The sequence below is a fragment of the Eucyclogobius newberryi genome, unplaced genomic scaffold (assembly GCF_026437365.1).
Source record: "Eucyclogobius newberryi isolate DKJ021-1_F unplaced genomic scaffold, fEucNew1.0.hap1 SCAF_9, whole genome shotgun sequence".
NCBI lineage: Eukaryota > Metazoa > Chordata > Actinopteri > Gobiiformes > Gobiidae > Eucyclogobius > Eucyclogobius newberryi.
This window is the reverse complement of record NW_027316532.1, coordinates 22168573-22185939: the sequence shown is the minus strand read 5'-3', so window position 1 is coordinate 22185939 and position 17367 is coordinate 22168573. Positions and strand designations below refer to the sequence as shown.

Below are 17367 nucleotides of genomic sequence, written 5' to 3'. Positions count from 1 at the left end.
TGACACTAGATGGGACTGTAGAGGATTTCTCTGATAATGAATTACACTTGGAGCTGTCCTGCTGTTTTATGGCCTCACCTGCCGCGACGGAGGGATGACAGACGCTCTCAGGCAGGAAACGAGAGGTGAACGTGCGGTTTCGGGGAGCGCAGGGGTGCGACGGTGAAGGGGTGAGGAGGAGAGAAGAGATGAAAGACCAACTGTAAAGCTGAGAGAGAGAAACGTATCCATAGACTGGACACAGGCTGGCACATGTGTGGTGTGTACATGTGTGGTGTGTACATGTGTGGTGTGTACATGTGTTGTGTGTACATGTGTGGTGTGTACATGTGTGGTGTGTACATGAGTGGTGTGTACATGTGTGGTGTGTACATGTGTGGAGTGTACATGTGTGGAGTGTACATGTGTGGTGTACATGTGTGGTGTGTACATGTGTGGAGTGTACATGAGTGTGTACATGTGTGGAGTGTACATGTGTGGAGTGTACATGTGTGGTGTGTATATGTGTGGTGTACATGTGTGGTGTGTACATGTGTGGTGTGTACATGTGTGGTGTGTACATGTGTGGTGTGTACATGTGTGGTGTGTACATGTGTGGAGTGTACATGTGTGGTGTGTACATGTGTGGTGTGTACATGTGTGGTGTGTACATGTGTGGTGTGTACATGTGTGTACATGTGTGGTGTGTACATGTGTGGTGTGTACATGTGTGGAGTGTACATGAGTGGTGTACATGTGTGGTGTGTATATGTGTGGTGTACATGTGTGGTGTGTACATGTGTGGTGTGTACATGTGTGTGTACATGTGTGGTGTGTACATGAGTGGTGTGTACATGTGTGGTGTGCAAATGTGTGGTGTGTACATGTGTGGTCTGTACATGTGTGTACATGTGTGGTGTGCAAATGTGTGTACATGTGTGGTGTGTACATGTGTGTACATGAGTGGTGTGTACATGGGTGTACATGAGTGGTGTGTACATGTGTATACATGTGTGGTGTGTACATGTGTGTGTACATGTGTGGTGTGTACATGAGTGGTGTGTACATGTGTGGTGTGTACATGTGTGTACATGTGTGGTGTGTACATGTGTGTACATGAGTGGTGTGTACATGTGTGGTGTGTACATATGTGTACATGAGTGGTGTGTACATGTGTGTACATGAGTGGTGTGTACATGTGTGGTGTGTACATGTGTGTACATGAGTGGTGTGTACATGTGTGGTGTGTACATGTGTGGTGTGTACATGTGTGTGTACATGTGTGGTGTGTGCATGTGTGGTGTGTACATGAGTGGTGTGTACATGTGTGGTGTGTACATGTGTTGTGTGTACATGTGTGGTATGTACATGTGTGGTGTGTACATGAGTGGTGTGTACATGTGTGTGTACATGTGTGGTGTGTACATGAGTGGTGTGTACATGAGTGGTGTGTACATGAGTGGTGTGTACATGTGTGGTGTGTACATGTGTGGTGTACATGTGTGGTGTGTACATGTGTGGTGTGTACATGTGTGGTGTGTACATGTGTGGTGTGTACATGGGTGGTGTGTACATGTGTGGTGTGTACATGTGTGGTGTGTACATGTGTGGTGTACATGTGTGGTGTGTACATGTGTGGTGTGTACATGTGTGGTGTGTACATGTGTGGTGTGTACATGTGTGTGTACATGTGTGGTGTGTACATGTGTGGTGTGTACATGTGTGGTGTGTACATGTGTGGTGTGTACATGTGTGTACATGTGTGGTGTGTACATGTGTGGTGTGTACATGTGTGGAGTGTACATGTGTGGTGTGTACATGTGTGGTGTGTACATGTGTGGTGTGTACATGTGTGGTGTGTACATGTGTGTACATGTGTGGTGTGTACATGTGTGGTGTGTACATGTGTGGTGTGTACATGAGTGGTGTGTACATGAGTGGTGTGTACATGTGTGGTGTGTACATGTGTGGTGTGTACATGAGTGGTGTGTACATGTGTGGAGTGTACATGTGTGGTGTGTACATGTGTGGTGTGTACATGTGTGGTGTGTACATGTGTGGAGTGTACATGTGTGGTGTGTACATGTGTGGAGTGTAAATGTGTGGTGTGTACATGTGTGGTGTGTACATGTGTGGTGTGTACATGTGTGTACATGTGTGGTGTGTACATGTGTGTACATGAGTGGTGTGTACATGTGTGGTGTGTACATGTGTGTACATGTGTGGTGTGCAAATGTGTGTACATGTGTGGTGTGTACATGTGTGTACATGTGTGGTGTGTACATGAGTGGTGTGTACATGTGTGGTGTGTACATGTGTGGTGTGTACATGTGTGGTGTGTACATGTGTGTGTACATGTGTGGTGTGTACATGTGTGGTGTGTACATGTGTGGTGTGTACATGTGTGGTCTGTACATGTGTGGTGTGTACATGTGTGTACATGAGTGGTGTGTACATGTGTGTACATGAGTGGTGTGTACATGTGTGTACATGTGTGGTGTGTACATGTGTGTGTAGATGTGTGGTGTGTACATGAGTGGTGTGTACATGTGTGGTGTGTACATGTGTGTACATGTGTGGTGTGCAAATGTGTGTACATGTGTGGTGTGTACATGTGTGTACATGAGTGGTGTGTACATGTGTGGTGTGTACATATGTGTACATGAGTGGTGTGTACATGTGTGTACATGAGTGGTGTGTACATGTGTGGTGTGTACATGTGTGTACATGAGTGGTGTGTACATGTGTGGTGTGTACATGTGTGGTGTGTACATGTGTGTGTACATGTGTGGTGTGTACATGTGTGGTGTGTACATGTGTGGTGTGTACATGTGTGGTGTGTACATGTGTGTGTACATGTGTGGTGTGTACATGTGTGGTGTGTACATGTGTGGTGTGTGCATGTGTGGTGTGTACATGAGTGGTGTGTACATGTGTGGTGTGTACATGTGTTGTGTGTACATGTGTGGTATGTACATGTGTGGTGTGTACATGAGTGGTGTGTACATGTGTGTGTACATGTGTGGTGTGTACATGTGTGGTGTGTACATGAGTTGTGTGTACATGAGTGGTGTGTACATGAGTGGTGTGTACATGTGTGGTGTGTACATGTGTGGTGTACATGTGTGGTGTGTACATGTGTGGTGTTTACATGTGTGGTGTGTACATGTGTGGTGTGTACATGTGTGGTGTGTACATGGGTGGTGTGTACATGTGTGGTGTGTACATGTGTGGTGTGTACATGTGTGGTGTACATGTGTGGTGTGTACATGTGTGGTGTGTACATGTGTGGTGTGTACATGTGTGGTGTGTACATGTGTGTACATGTGTGGTGTGTACATGTGTGGTGTGTACATGTGTGGAGTGTACATGTGTGGTGTGTACATGAGTGGTGTGTACATGTGTGGTGTGTACATGTGTGGTGTGTACATGTGTGGAGTGTACATGTGTGGTGTGTACATGAGTGGTGTGTACATGTGTGGAGTGTAAATGTGTGGTGTGTACATGTGTGGTGTGTACATGTGTGGTGTGTACATGTGTGGTGTGTACATGAGTGGTGTGTACATGTGTGGAGTGTACATGTGTGGTGTGTACATGTGTGTGTACATGTGTGGTGTGTACATGTGTGTGTACATGTGTGGTGTGTACATGTGTGTGTACATGTGTGGTGTGTACATGTGTGTGTACATGTGTGGTGTGTACATGTGTGGAGTTTGATGGTAATTTATGTTCCTGGTCACATGTGAGGCTGCAGGATCACAACTAACTTTCAGACTCACACCAGAAGCTTTGGGGTGGTGGTTTCAATTATTTTTTACTGGGCCACAAAGGTTGCCCCTGCCTGACATTAAGTCTTATATTGTTTGTTTATGGGGGTCACTTTAACTCAGGGGCGGGCAAACTACGGCCCGTGGGCCACATGTTTGTCTTTTTAATCCGGCCCGCCAAACATGCCAAGTAATATTTTAATTTATTTTTTATTATTTTTTTTTATTTTTTGCCCTCAAGCATCTGTCTGCACTTGTTTCCTTAATAAATATGACGTGAAATGAATTAAATAATAGATTGAATAGCCTATATTTGACAGAAAAGCGATATTTTATTTCATTCTTAATTTTTTAGAATTTTTATTTTCACACCAATGATTGGGGGCTGGCCCTCCGCTACTTGTCTGGATTCGAATAAGGCCCTCGGAGGAAAATAATTGTCCACTCCTGCTTTAACTGTACTTCATCTGATTCAATCACAAAGTTAATTACCATATTTTCCGGACTATAAGATGTTTTCATAGTTTGGCCAGGGTGCGACTTATACTCCAGAGCGATTTATATGTGAAATTATTTGTTATTTTCACGCTGGCAACCGCAAGAGGGCGCTCTAGGCTCTAAGCGATGCAGAAGAAGAATGAGCACTTCCTCTACCTCCGGAGTTTGTGGAGTTGTTTAGAAGTGACACCGAGGAAGAATAATTCAATGGATTTAGTGATTTGGGGTAATACTGATGCTTTGGTAAACTTGTTAGCATGTTCTTTATGCTATAGTTATCTGAATAACTGTTAATATGTTACGTTAACATACCAGACACTTACCACAGTTCGTTGTCTGTGCGTCATGTAGCTGAAGGTGTTAGCGTTAGCATACGTACACCTATTCACCATGTTCTCTCATTTGTTCTCTAATCTTTAAATTGTAATTCAAGATGAAATGTCTGTTCTTCGGGTCCTGGATTTTATCAAATAAATTTCCCCCAAAAAATGTGACTTATACTCCAGTGCGACTTATATATGTTTTTTTCTTCTCTAATATGCCTGGGAATATCTTTTGGCTGATGCAACTTATACTCCGGAAAATACGGAAATTATTTCTCTGTTCGTCAATAATCATGATAATACAAAAATCAGAATGTTTATTTTCACAATAATCTACATATTTGCATACATATTATGGACATTGCCAGGCAAAATGTCACAAAAGTGCAGAAAAACACTGCAAATTTCTGTTTTCAATATGTTCTCTATGCAGCCATTCTTTGAGTTTTTTTTTTTTTATCTCAACAGTGTATCTCCAAAACAGCAATTTCAACATTATTTCCCCACATGTTCTCCTTCACTGCTGCGCCGCACCTGAGACGACACTGTTAAAGTCACATCCAAATGGACACACTTCAGCTTTTGTTTGGTCTCTGGTCAAAAGGAGCGGAACAAATTCCAAAAATCCCTTTGAAAAGCATGTTAAAGACTGTTGCCAGAGCGGGAGGAAGATGAAAAATCAGCCCGGCCAAATCCAACATGGCAGGACGCTACAAAGAGGTGAGGGAGAGAGGAAGGGAGGGAGGAAAGGAGGAAGGAAGGGAGAAAGAGAAGACAAATGAGACACTTTGGTGTTTAAGATCATCGCCTTCAAATAGTGCTCAGGGCCAGGACACGGGGCCAAACTGTACTGGAATATTAGTTTAATTTTCATCGTGATTCTTTTTGGATTTGGTTTTAAAATATTTTGATTTTGTTTTAAACACCTCCATTAACAACAATATGAACTGGAGATTTAATACAAAAATCCCATGCAATTCTAGCAGGTTTTGTACAAGAAGACTGGATATTTTGGGGTTTGCAGAAGAAATGGTGCACGTTAAATAATGCAATCTTCACCGTTTGCTGTGATTATTCAAATTGCAATTTTGAGTTCACAGTTTGTACTTTTTGTGGCCAAAACTTAAATCGCGTACAAAAATGTAGTCAGTCAATGCAAGAATAACATTTTTCATTCATCAAAAACACTTCCAATACCAGCTCCGCCTGTTAAGTCCATAAAAACATCTGTTCTGAAACTGAAGCCCTTTGAGCTGATTCCAAACCTCCTTTTAGTTTATTAGAACATCTAGAAGAGAATAGACACTCCACGTCGTCCCACCTGCCGAGGGAAAACCCCAATCTTTCTTTCCAAGTGTTTCACCAAAGAAAATACATGTTTTTTGGTGTTACAGGACAAATGCATTCTAGAAGGGAACACTGTCTGCTTTCTGGTGCACTTAAGCGGCATTTAAGTACACGGAAAAGGGAAGGAATAAGCCACATTTCAGTCAGTTCATATTTAAAGTCAAATATTTCTTTTATCTACTTTGTTGCATAAATTGAAGATGACTCGAAGGGTTTGTCGTATCTGCAAAATGCCTATAATTTAACAATCAAATATTGTACTAAAAACCTACAAATATGAAAACCTTGTCATTGTTTGCGTCTATAAGTGGTGTATAAAATGATAAAATAACACAATATTGGAATAAATGTTCAAATCAAAAGCTAGATAAATGTATATTTTTTTTGTCTTATGCTTTATTCTTAGGCTTTTATCACTGCGTAGGTTGTGTGGTCTTCTGTGTTTGTGTTTTATCGATTCCTATTGATCTATTTAATTATTTTAGTTTTTACTCTTTACTTGTTGTTGTTTAAGTTATTACAACACTTTGGAAACGACTTTGGTTCATAAAATGTGACGTAGAAGTGACGTGGATTGGAACTTCCTAATATCTAGTTCAAATGTTGAATAAAATCATGTCTAATTTAAATCTTCGAACCATTATTCCAACAGTCTCAATCCTCAAACTGCGTCTTTCAAAACACCGCAGCCAAAACCAACCCCAAACACAGTGGCATCTTTAAACTTGTGCAACCGCCACAACTCATACCCAAGCGGTGGAAAATCAACAGGCGTAAATATTTCTCTAGCGGCGTATTTTGCTGCTGGCACGTGAGGGACGGGCTGGAAAGTGTGAAACGCGATCAGAACGTGGCCCGCCAGTGTTTGTGGTGCGGCTAATTCTAGGTTAGCTTAACCGTATTGCGGGTCAAAGCAATAAAAGGCGTTCAGAACACTTCCATCTGGACTCGACTAAACCAAACTCTGCGAGGGAGGGCGAGCGGGTAAAGGGGGGATAAAACCGTGATCGAAGAAGACGAAGCGGACCCGATACCTTTGCGGTGCTTTGTTCTCGGTTTGTTCGATGGGACGTCCCGTCGGCTGAGGCACCTGGCCCGCATTACCTCCGCCCTCTGGCCCGTGTGCAGAGGGGGGGGAGGTAAAAGCGGGAGGGGCAGAAGCGAAGTCGCATGCGTTTTAATGACGAGGGATGATCCGGGATGGGAACCAGATGCGAGCAGGTTACATTTGCCCCGAGTGTGTGTGTTTGGACAGACGAAAGCACAAACTGATAAGAACAAATGACATGTCGCTGCTGCTTATCTTCAAACTGTAATTCGGTTTGTTCGGGAAATTAGGAGGTCGGATTTTGAGGCTTTTTGACAAGTCGTGGTTCGGGAAAGGGGACAAAAAAAAGTGCTTTGTTGTGGATTTCGCGGAGATGTGGTGGTTCGGTGTCGTTTCGGTTTTAAAAAGGCGCGTGGTGTTCGCTCCAAGCTCAGATAAGTACCATATTTTCCGGACCATGAGTGGAATCGAAATTTAGATAATACTCGTGAACGTGCGGGTTTTGAAGATATGCATAATTTCAACATAGAGGGTGTCGTTTACAGTAAAAAAGAAAAGAAATGCTACAAAAAGAGCTGATTACAAATGCAAATAAAAAAAAGTTATGCAGGACATTTTCAAATATGTGAATAAAAGGTTATGTTTCTGTATTTTTGTGATGCAATTTACAGACACCGTATTTTCTGGACTATAAGTCGCACCGGAGTGTAAGTAGCACCAGCCAAAAATGCATAATAGAAAAGAAAAAAACATATATAAGTCGCACTGGAGTATAAGTCACATTTTTTGGGGGGATGTATTTGATCAAATCCAAGACCAAGAACAGTAATTTAATCTTGAAATGCAGTTTAAAATAATCACAGATTAGAGAACATGGTGAATAGGTGTACGTATGCTAACGCTAACACCTTCAGCTACATGACGCACAGACAGAACTGTGGTAAGTGTCTGTTAACGTAACATATTAACAGTTATTCAGATAACTATAGCATAAAGAACATGCTAACAAGTTTACCAAAGCATCAGTATTACCCCAAATCACTAAATCCATTGAATTCTTCTTCCTCGGTGTCACTTCTAAACAACTCCACAAACTCCGGAGGTAGAGGAAGTGCAGATTCTTCTTCTTCCTCTGTGTCATCCATGAACACTGCAGCAAACTGTGAACCCTCGAGCGTTCCTCACGTAAACACACTGCAACTAGTAGTCAAAGTTTGACTAAGTTTGCCTTAAAAAGCATGTTAATGTCACCAAACGGCAGTAATTCAACTCTGGATTTGGCTTTTAAGGGGACAACAGGGAAACCTCATTCAGATCCCAGTGTATCTTGTAAACTTGAGGCGGATGCTAGCGCCGCCAGCTCCCTTTACAGAGCCAGCACAGTTTTGTAAGCCCTCTATGACAAATTCACTTTAAATTGGGTTCATAAAGACACCAAAATGTTCCTCCCTAAAGTGCAAATCTACGACTCAAGGCTAGTTTTCCCTTCCATAACAACTAATGACTATGCTGAGGGTTGAATTCGCTGACCGCTTGTCTTTCACTGGCCCGTTTAAGTGAACCGTGAAATGCTCTTTTGTTTAGTCGTTCCTGGTGCAATCTACGATGTAATAAAGCGCGTGGTGGAAAACATAATGCTGCCGTGACGCACAACCAAATAAGAAAAAGTGAGCTCTGAACATGTTCTTTTAACAAACGGTCACACCTTGGGAGCGTTCGCGGCGCTGGACTTCCTCAGCGCGCATCATTTGTTATTGTGATTAATATTGGCAATTACAGCGCCGGAGTGGGACCTGCTCATTTCTCATCTGATTTATTTGTGTTGGCGCGGCCGGCTGACTTATACAAATGAAGCCGTGCGCGCGCTCAACAGACTGTAACATTAATAATAGTAAACATTACACTAAGATTCATTGTGTGCCGAGGTGTGAAGGAGCAGCTCTGATCGTAAACACTGTACTTTGTATTTGAAAGTGGGAAAATAATGCATTGTTTTGGACTTTATTCGTAAAAAAACAAGTGAACAATCCGTTTACAAAGATGTTCAACGCCTTCAACTCAGTTATTGTCTTTATTCATGAAGTTGTCAGTATAAACAGCTGAAGAAATAAGGCGTTCGTTCTCTGGACAAATGAGGGATTACACCAAGGAGCAGGACAGAGGGCAGAGGGCCAAGGGATAGAGGGCAGAGGACAGAGGGACAGAGGGACAGAGGGGCAGAGGGTTAGAGGACAGAGGGGCAGAGGGCAGATCACAGAGGACAGAGGACAGAGGGGCAAAGGGCAGAGGACAGAGGACAGAGGGGCAAAGGGCAGAGGACAGAGGGACAGAGGGACAGAGGGGCAGAGGGTTAGAGGACAGAGGGGCAGAGGGCAGATCACAGAGGACAGAGGGGCAAAGGGCAGAGGACAGAGGACAGAGGGGCAAAGGGCAGAGGACAGAGGGACAGAGGGACAGAGGGGCAGAGGGGCAGAGGGTTAGAGGACAGAGGGGCAGAGGGCAGAGGACAGAGGACAGAGGGGCAAAGGGCAGAGGACAGAGGGACGGAGGGGCAAAGGGCAGAGGACAGAGGAGCAAAGGGCAGAGGGACGGAGGGGCAAAGGGCAGAGGACAGAGGGGCAGAGGGACGGAGGGGCAAAGGGCAGAGGACAGAGGGCAGAGGACAGTGGGGCAAAGGGCAAAGGGCAGAGGACAGAGGGACAGAGGGGCAGAGTGTTATAGGGCAGAGGGCAGAGGAAAGAGGGGCAGAAGGCAGAGGGGCAGAGGGACAGAGGACAGACAGCAGAGGACAGAGGGGCAGAAGACTGAAGGACAGAGGGGCAGAGGGACAGAGGACAGAGGGGCAACGCATAGAAGGACAGAGGGGCAGAGGACAGAGCGGTAGAGGACAGAGAGCAGAAGACAGAGGGACTGAAAGACAGAGGACAGAGGGATAGATGGACATGGTAGAATATAGAAAGTAATACTATTTTGTGTTGAAAATTACAAAAATGACTATTGTGTCTATTGAGAAGGGAAAAAAAAATTCTGCCATTATTTTTGTGACAACACGACAAGTAACTGAACCTCAATGAACTTCCTAATGAATGTCTAAAACTCAAATCGCCTCTTCAACTTTACTGAACGCAATTGTCAGATTAAATGAGCTCCGCACGGCTCGTTTGTCAGCAGCCGCTTTCCTCACACGAGCCAAAACTTTCTTCATCAGAAAATGGAGAGCCACAATCATTAATTTGGTTTTAAATGTAAAGCTCATGTACGATTCTCTGTCTACAATCCTGTGCAGACTATAATGTTGTCAAAAATATATATCCAGATACTAATTAACACTAAAACTATCATTGAAAAGACTCATTTTAATTTTAACAATCATCACCGGAAGACAGCACATAAATAGGACAAAGTTGGACCTTTCCTTTGACCACGTGGCAAAATGACAGAAAATGTAACTATTTTGTATTAAAATGTACAGTTTATTGCATCAAAAAAGAGACACTGCGTTTTCTAAATCAGTTTAAACTATCGCTCCACTTGTGTTTGTGCCTGCGCCTCGTAACGACCTGTTGTTGTTTGCTTTCGCCTGGCGTTGACGTTAACCTTTGCGACCCCGTCAAACGGCCATAAACCCCGTCGTCCTGCACCTTCTCCTCCTCCGCCTCTGCCCCGGCGTCAGAAGGTTCCAGAAAAGAGGAGAAATACGACTCAGGTGTGCTGCGGCCGGGACAGCTCGCTTTAGCGCCCTGAACCATAACACTCTCTGTCAGGAGGCTGTGAATATCCCCGACGCCGGCGCATAAAGAGGTCACATTTCACACATATTTGTCCTCCACACAAGAGCCTCGTTACTCACGCGGCGCAAACGGAACGGCCTTTTGTTGCAACTGAAATGTGCAAAATGAGTGATGTTGATGGTGTTGGTGTTGTAGCAGGAGAACAACTGAGTGAGATAAATTGGTGGCGGGTGAGAAACGATGGGCTCGCGCGCGTCGATGGGGGCAAAGGACGATGCCAAGTTCACCCCAGTTCGTTTCGCTCTCCGCCGGCTTCGTCGTTTCTTTTAGAATTGATTTAAAAATTGTACTTTTTAGTTTTTAAATCTCTAAATGGCCTGGCACCTCGATATCTGGCCGAGCTCCTGTCTGTCCGAAACCAGAGCAGCGCCCCACGGCATGCACCATTCGATATGCGCCATCTGATATGAGCCAACCGACATGCGCCAACCGACATGCGCCAACCGACATGTGCCGCTGACATGCGCCGCTGACATGCGCCACCGACATGCACCACCCGACATAAGCCACTCGACATAAGCGACCTGACATAAGCCACCCGATATGAGCCCCCGACATGCACCACCCGACATGCGCCAACCGACATGCGCCAACCGACATGCGCCAACCGACATGCGCCAACCGATATGAGCCAACCGACATGCGCCACCCGACATGCGCCGCTGACATGCGCCGCTGACATGCACCACCCGACATGCACCACACGACATAAGCCACCTGACATAAGCCCCCCGATATGAGCCCCCGACATGCACCACCCGACATGCACCACCCGACATGCACCACCCGACATGCACCACACGACATAAGCCACCTGACATAAGCCCCCCGATATGAGCCCCCGACATGCACCACCCGACATGCACCACCCGACATGCACCACCCGACATGCACCACACGACATGCACCACCCAACATGCACCACCCGACATGCACCACACGACATAAGCCACCTGACATAAGCCACCCGATATGAGCCCCCGACATGCACTACCCGACATGTACCACCCGACATGCACCACCCGACATAAGCCACCCGACATGAGCCCTCGACATGCCCCACCGGACATGCACCACCCGACATAAGCCACCCGACATGAGCCCTCGACATGCCCCACCGGACATGCACCACCCGACATAAGCCACCCGACATGAGCCCTCGACATGCCCCACCGGACATAAGCCACTCGACATAAGCCACCCGACATAAGCCACCCGACATGAGCCCTCGACATGCCCCACCGGACATAAGCCACTCGACATAAGCCACCCGGCATGAGCCCCCGACATGCACCACCCGACATGCACCACTCGACATAAGCCACCCTACATGAGCCCCCGACATAAGCCACCCAACATAAGCCACTCGACATGCGCCACCGACATGAGCCCCCCTGAGTTTTGTTTTTGCAAACAACAATAACAAATATTATTTGTTATTGTTGTTTTGAACTTATACTCCAGAGTAACTTATATGTGATATTATACATTATTTTCACACTGACAACCTCAAGAGGGCGCTCTAGACTCTAAGTGACGCAGAAGAAGAATCTGCACTTCCTCTACCTCTGGAGTTTGTGGAGTTGTTTAGAAGTGACACAGAGGAAGAAGAATTCAATGGATTTAGTGATTTGGGGTAAAACTGATGCTTTGGTAAACTTGTTAGCATGTTCTTTATGCTATAGTTATCTGAATAACTGTTAATATGTTACGTTAACATAACAGACACTTCTGTGCGTCATGTAGCTGAATGTGTTCACTTACACGGCTTCTCTCAAGTTATTTAATTGTGCATGCATGTAATTGTATTTTGGGATGAATATCAATATAAAATAGTTTCATAAACACTCTCATTTGACAAAAGGAACATCATGGAAATTGTATGGTTTTAAAAATGGAGTTCAGAGTCTTTTTTTCGCCTCAAGAACATAAGTCCAACGGTCCACTCACAGGATTCTAAACCAAGAAAAGCTGAACATGTATTTTATGCCGGTGTTAATGTCCATTGTGAGTCCCGCCTTAGCGCAAGCACAACAAACACCGGCTCCGGCTTTGGTTTGCCACCCACCGCTTCAAGAACGTCCAGAGAGCTGTAACACGGTGCGACCGCCGCTCCGCCTGAAACGCTGGCAGCTCCGCACGGGCCCGTAAAAAAAAAACCTCCTCCGAAAAACGGGAGAGTCATCTGCAAGCGTGTCGGAGGGATAAACACGAATGATTTGTGCGCTACGGAGGATGGCGACGCGGATGCAAGGAGGTTATTTTAGCAGAACACACAGGGCGAGCTATAACGGGAGCGGTGTGGTCTGCAGCAGGAAAGCACAGTTTGTCTGTTTACGTTTGTCCAGGAGCCGGCGGAAAAGCATCACGAAGCGTTTAAGGCGCATACGGACTATTGCAAGATCTCCTGTCGTGCAATAGGAAGAGCTTGAACCAGGATTTTACCACAAAACTGCAATAAAACATCTTTTATTATTTTTAGGATCTTCCCTGTTTAGTGTAGTCATGGTTTGGTTTTGTAATGTGTTTAAAATATACTCTTATCTGAGCTTTCAAATGTGGTGTCCTGCTTTAAAATTGTAATTGACATAAGACCAATAATGATCTTTTAATGTAGAAGTGCAAGTACCGTATTTTCCGGACTATAAGGCGCACTCAAAAGCCTTATTTCCTCAAAAAACGGCTCATAATCCAGTACGCCTTGTATATGGATTCATTAATAACTGCCAAAAGATTACAAGGAAAAGCTGGCCACTTTCCGGAGTATAAGTCGCACCAGCCAAAAAATGCATGATAGAGAAGAAAAAAACATATATAAGTCGCACTGGAGTATGAAATGCGGTTGCAAGTGTGAAAATAACAAATAATATCACATATAAGTCGCTCCAGAGTATAAGTATATAAGTATAAGTATAAGTCGCACCCCGGCCAAAATTATGAAAAAAGGTGCAATTTATAGTCCTTATCTCAAACCAACTCACTCCAAGCCTTTTCCTTTCTACTGTGATCCATTCAATCTGGATAATCCCAATAAAACGACAAATCAATCAAGACCACGACCGACTCAACGATTAAACGGCCACCACGAATCATCTTATTATCAGCTTATTATCGTCTTATTATCCGTTCACCCTCTCATTACGAACGCCTGTGAGATGACGAACGTTTTAGCGACGTTTTACCTGAGCGCAGCGTCTGTGGCCTTCGCACCAGTCCAGGACGTGGTCACTCTGCGAACACAAAACACAAGGGCGAGCGTTAGAATGAGCAGGGAAAGGAAAATAAACCCGGCCGGGGGGAAAAGTCCTGCCGTCAGAAAGCTAAATATTATTCCTGAAAGGTCACTGCTAAACGACACAAGCGGCTGACATTTGTGCTTATTTACGCACGGCGATTATCCAGGAGGGTAGGAATAATTATACTGTGCATGCGTGACTGTGGACAAGGGGAGGAGTCAAATATGTGTGTGTGTGTGTGTGTGTGTGTGTTTAAAAGAGTCTGGGCACAGAGAGGCGTCCACACAAGGCCACACAGAATTAAGAAAGAATTAAGAATAAAGTTGAAGACGAAAAATGAGCGATTCACCAGTCGCGTTTTAAGCTTGATTTTGATACTACTGGAATAAAAAGTGACCGATTTCGATACGATGAAAGCAATCGCACACTTTGGCTTTGAGACGCACCGCAGAGAACTCCAGGTTATTATCAGTGTTTTATAGCCTATGAAACTATAAAATGTAACATTAAAGACAGAATAATAATGTCTTTTTCATGTTTATTTTACAGTGCGGCCGTACTTCTTCTGAAAGCGTTCAAGTCTGTGTATTTATAGTTTTATACAGTGGTCCCTTGCTATAACGCGCTTCACCTTTCACATATTTTTGTTGTTCGTTGTTTGTTGATCATTGTTTTCTGCGTCCTGATTGGCTAAGGGACCGTAGACTATTGTCAATCAATCTCTTCTGTACCGTGTCTCTTGTGCAGTAGCTAAAGAACGGATCAGTGACGCCAGAAAAAAGGACAATACGTTGTGATGAAACTTTTGCTGCCAGCGGCGACGTCCATGACAGCGAGGAGCACGAGGAGCAGGAGGAGCAGGAGGAGCGCGAGGAGCAGGAGGAGCAGGACGACATGGAGCCCGGGCCATCGACAAGACCATCGGCGGCTGGTTTGAGACATTTCAGAAACACTTTACAGGAGCAGAGGCACACGAGAACAACAAAGTGATCGTCGAGGAAGGTTTGAACTTTGAGAGTGTTTAAACAAGAGAGAAATGTGAGGGAACGTTAATGCCCGTATAAAGTGTGTAGTGGGGGTTTTGCACAATTCAAGTATAATATACAAACAAATAACAATATAACTCCACTAGTCCTAAGCAACATTAACCATTCAAATAAAAAAAAAAACTTAATTAATCACTGGACCATATAAACAGGAAGCAAACTGACTTCTTCTTCATTTCAGGGCTGCACAAATATATTAGCTAGCTGCAATTTTTTTCTGAAAAAAGTATTCCAATTAGATTCTATTTACGTCACAATAATTGGATTCTGTTCAATGTTCACATCTTGAACGTGACAAAAAGACAAACTAATAAAAGAATCAGATGTATTTCAGAACACGTTTGCACTGCTCTAAACTACAGCGTCAACAATTTTAACGCAGAAAAGGACGCGATGTTTTACTGTTTGTGGAGGAAATTCTGCAAAAAATATAGCCTACGCGATCAGCTAATTGCACATATTCAGATTGCAATTCCAGTTTGATTGCGATTACCCGTCCTGCCCTACTTTCCACTCCTACTGACGCTCCACACTCAACAGTTCATTTTCCTCTGGGCCCTCCACCTCTCCCTCTGCGCCGCTTTGTCATCAGCCCAATCAGCTCCTCACCAAAACAGCCATTACCCCCGCGTGACGTGCTGCGCCTGCGTCTGTCGGGACGGCCCACGCGCTCTCTCCCCGCCTTGTATCCTTAGCGATCGTCCTCTCCGGCGTCTCCGTCCGGGATAAACCCTCATAATGACGAGAGCTGTATTTAGCCCTTGTGCACAGCTTATCTCTCTCCGCAGCCTTTCTCTCCCTTTCCCTGCACAACCTATTGTGTTCCTGCTTTGGTTCAAGTTCAAAGGTTAAGGCCAGGGCCATTCTGAACAGGTTAGGGTCAGCAATTAGGATTTAGGGACTTTTCTTTCCGCGCTACAAGACACGGGCAGCCAATTTCTTCAACGTGCTTTAATGTTTTTCTTTTCTCCCCCCCTTTGTGATGACGCAGCAAAAATAATAATAGTCATTTAGTAAATTGAGGACTTCTTTTGAGGCGGGACAATGCGTTTCCAAGCTGCTTTTCTCAGCTACACGATACACCTCGAAGGACTGAGGAGAGTTCCCAGAGAAGAGTTAGTACGTGTGAAAACGGGGCGCGCGCCAAGCCCTGTTCCAATGCCGTTGTTTGCACCATTCCTGTCGTTCTTGCTGCTCGGCCAGGCATCGAGCGGGGTTCAGCTGCTCGGTTTGAGTTACAGCAATAAAACGGGGACAAGATATCAACATGTTTTGATGACTTGTTCGAGATAGTTTACATTGGCATCGCTACGTATTTGTGGAATTTTATATGTATGGAAAGAAAATGCCAAAGATTGATTCGAAAAAGGCTTGAATGGATCCTGCAAACGACCTAAATAAGGCTGAAATTGTATTATTTGTAGTGTATTATTATGTATGTGGAAAGATGTAATTCAACCATTGTAGAGAAAACGCTTCATCTTAACCCTCTGCTGGCCAGTAGAGGGTCTTAAAGGGACATATTATGCAAAATTGTCGATAAGTGGCAAAGGTTATTCACTCTTTGGTCCAGTTGACAGAATTAAATGTTCTCTTCCCTCTATATGAAAAGGGAAAGAAAAAAAAACCCGTAAAGGGCGGAAATCAGCGCCACAGTTTTCAGCCGGAAGTTGTTTTCCGATCAATATTGCAATTTAAAATGTCCGAAATACAAAAAGGTGTCAGATTATAATGATACAGCAGACAAAAGCTATCAAAGTTGCTTGTACAAAGAAGGTAATTAATTTAAGTGCTGGGATGAGAGTCTGATGAAAGTCTGATGAAGTTGTATGTACTTCCTGGACAAAGCTCTCAAGAAGGACCCAGCCACGGCAGGATTACTCCAACTAAACTCTACTTCAGGTATATGTGTTAATGAGAGAACCAACAGCCTGACATTGTCCCAGTAAAGTATTAGTTAAATCCCACGCAAACTAATTGGAGGCGGGTCTGTGGAAGCCAGGTTAGGGCCAGGAAACCAGAGGCCTGCTGCCATGTCACACCGTTCGAGGGTTTAATAGCTCAATGTCATAAGCCCAGAGCAGTTTTGGAAGTGATACAAGAAACATGAACAGTCTGCAGAGCGGGAAAGGATTGTCATGGGTCAGGGGAAATAAAATAAAGACACTTTGTTTAATGATTGTGTGAAGTTTTTCAGTATAGTCCCAGTAATTATTTTGGTAATTTCCACTAGAGTTTATTTGTACAGTGTTTAGCCAGAGCCAAGACAAATAACAATTAACAAAGTTTCCTTGGCTTCTAAATGTGAAATTAAAGCATTATGTAACTTTTC

General features: G+C 44.4%; 1 protein-coding gene across 3 annotated transcripts in view; it reads right to left on the bottom strand.

The window, feature by feature from the left end:
- Positions 1–17367, bottom strand: part of anos1b (anosmin 1b) — an 82931-nt gene that overhangs the window by 48872 nt on the left and 16692 nt on the right. For all 3 annotated transcript variants that reach the window (XM_072439073.1, XM_072439070.1, XM_072439071.1), the window contains exon 2: positions 13936–13983. In XM_072439073.1, the coding sequence (XP_072295174.1) occupies positions 13936–13983 (48 nt within the window). The remainder of the gene's footprint in view (positions 1–13935; positions 13984–17367) is intronic.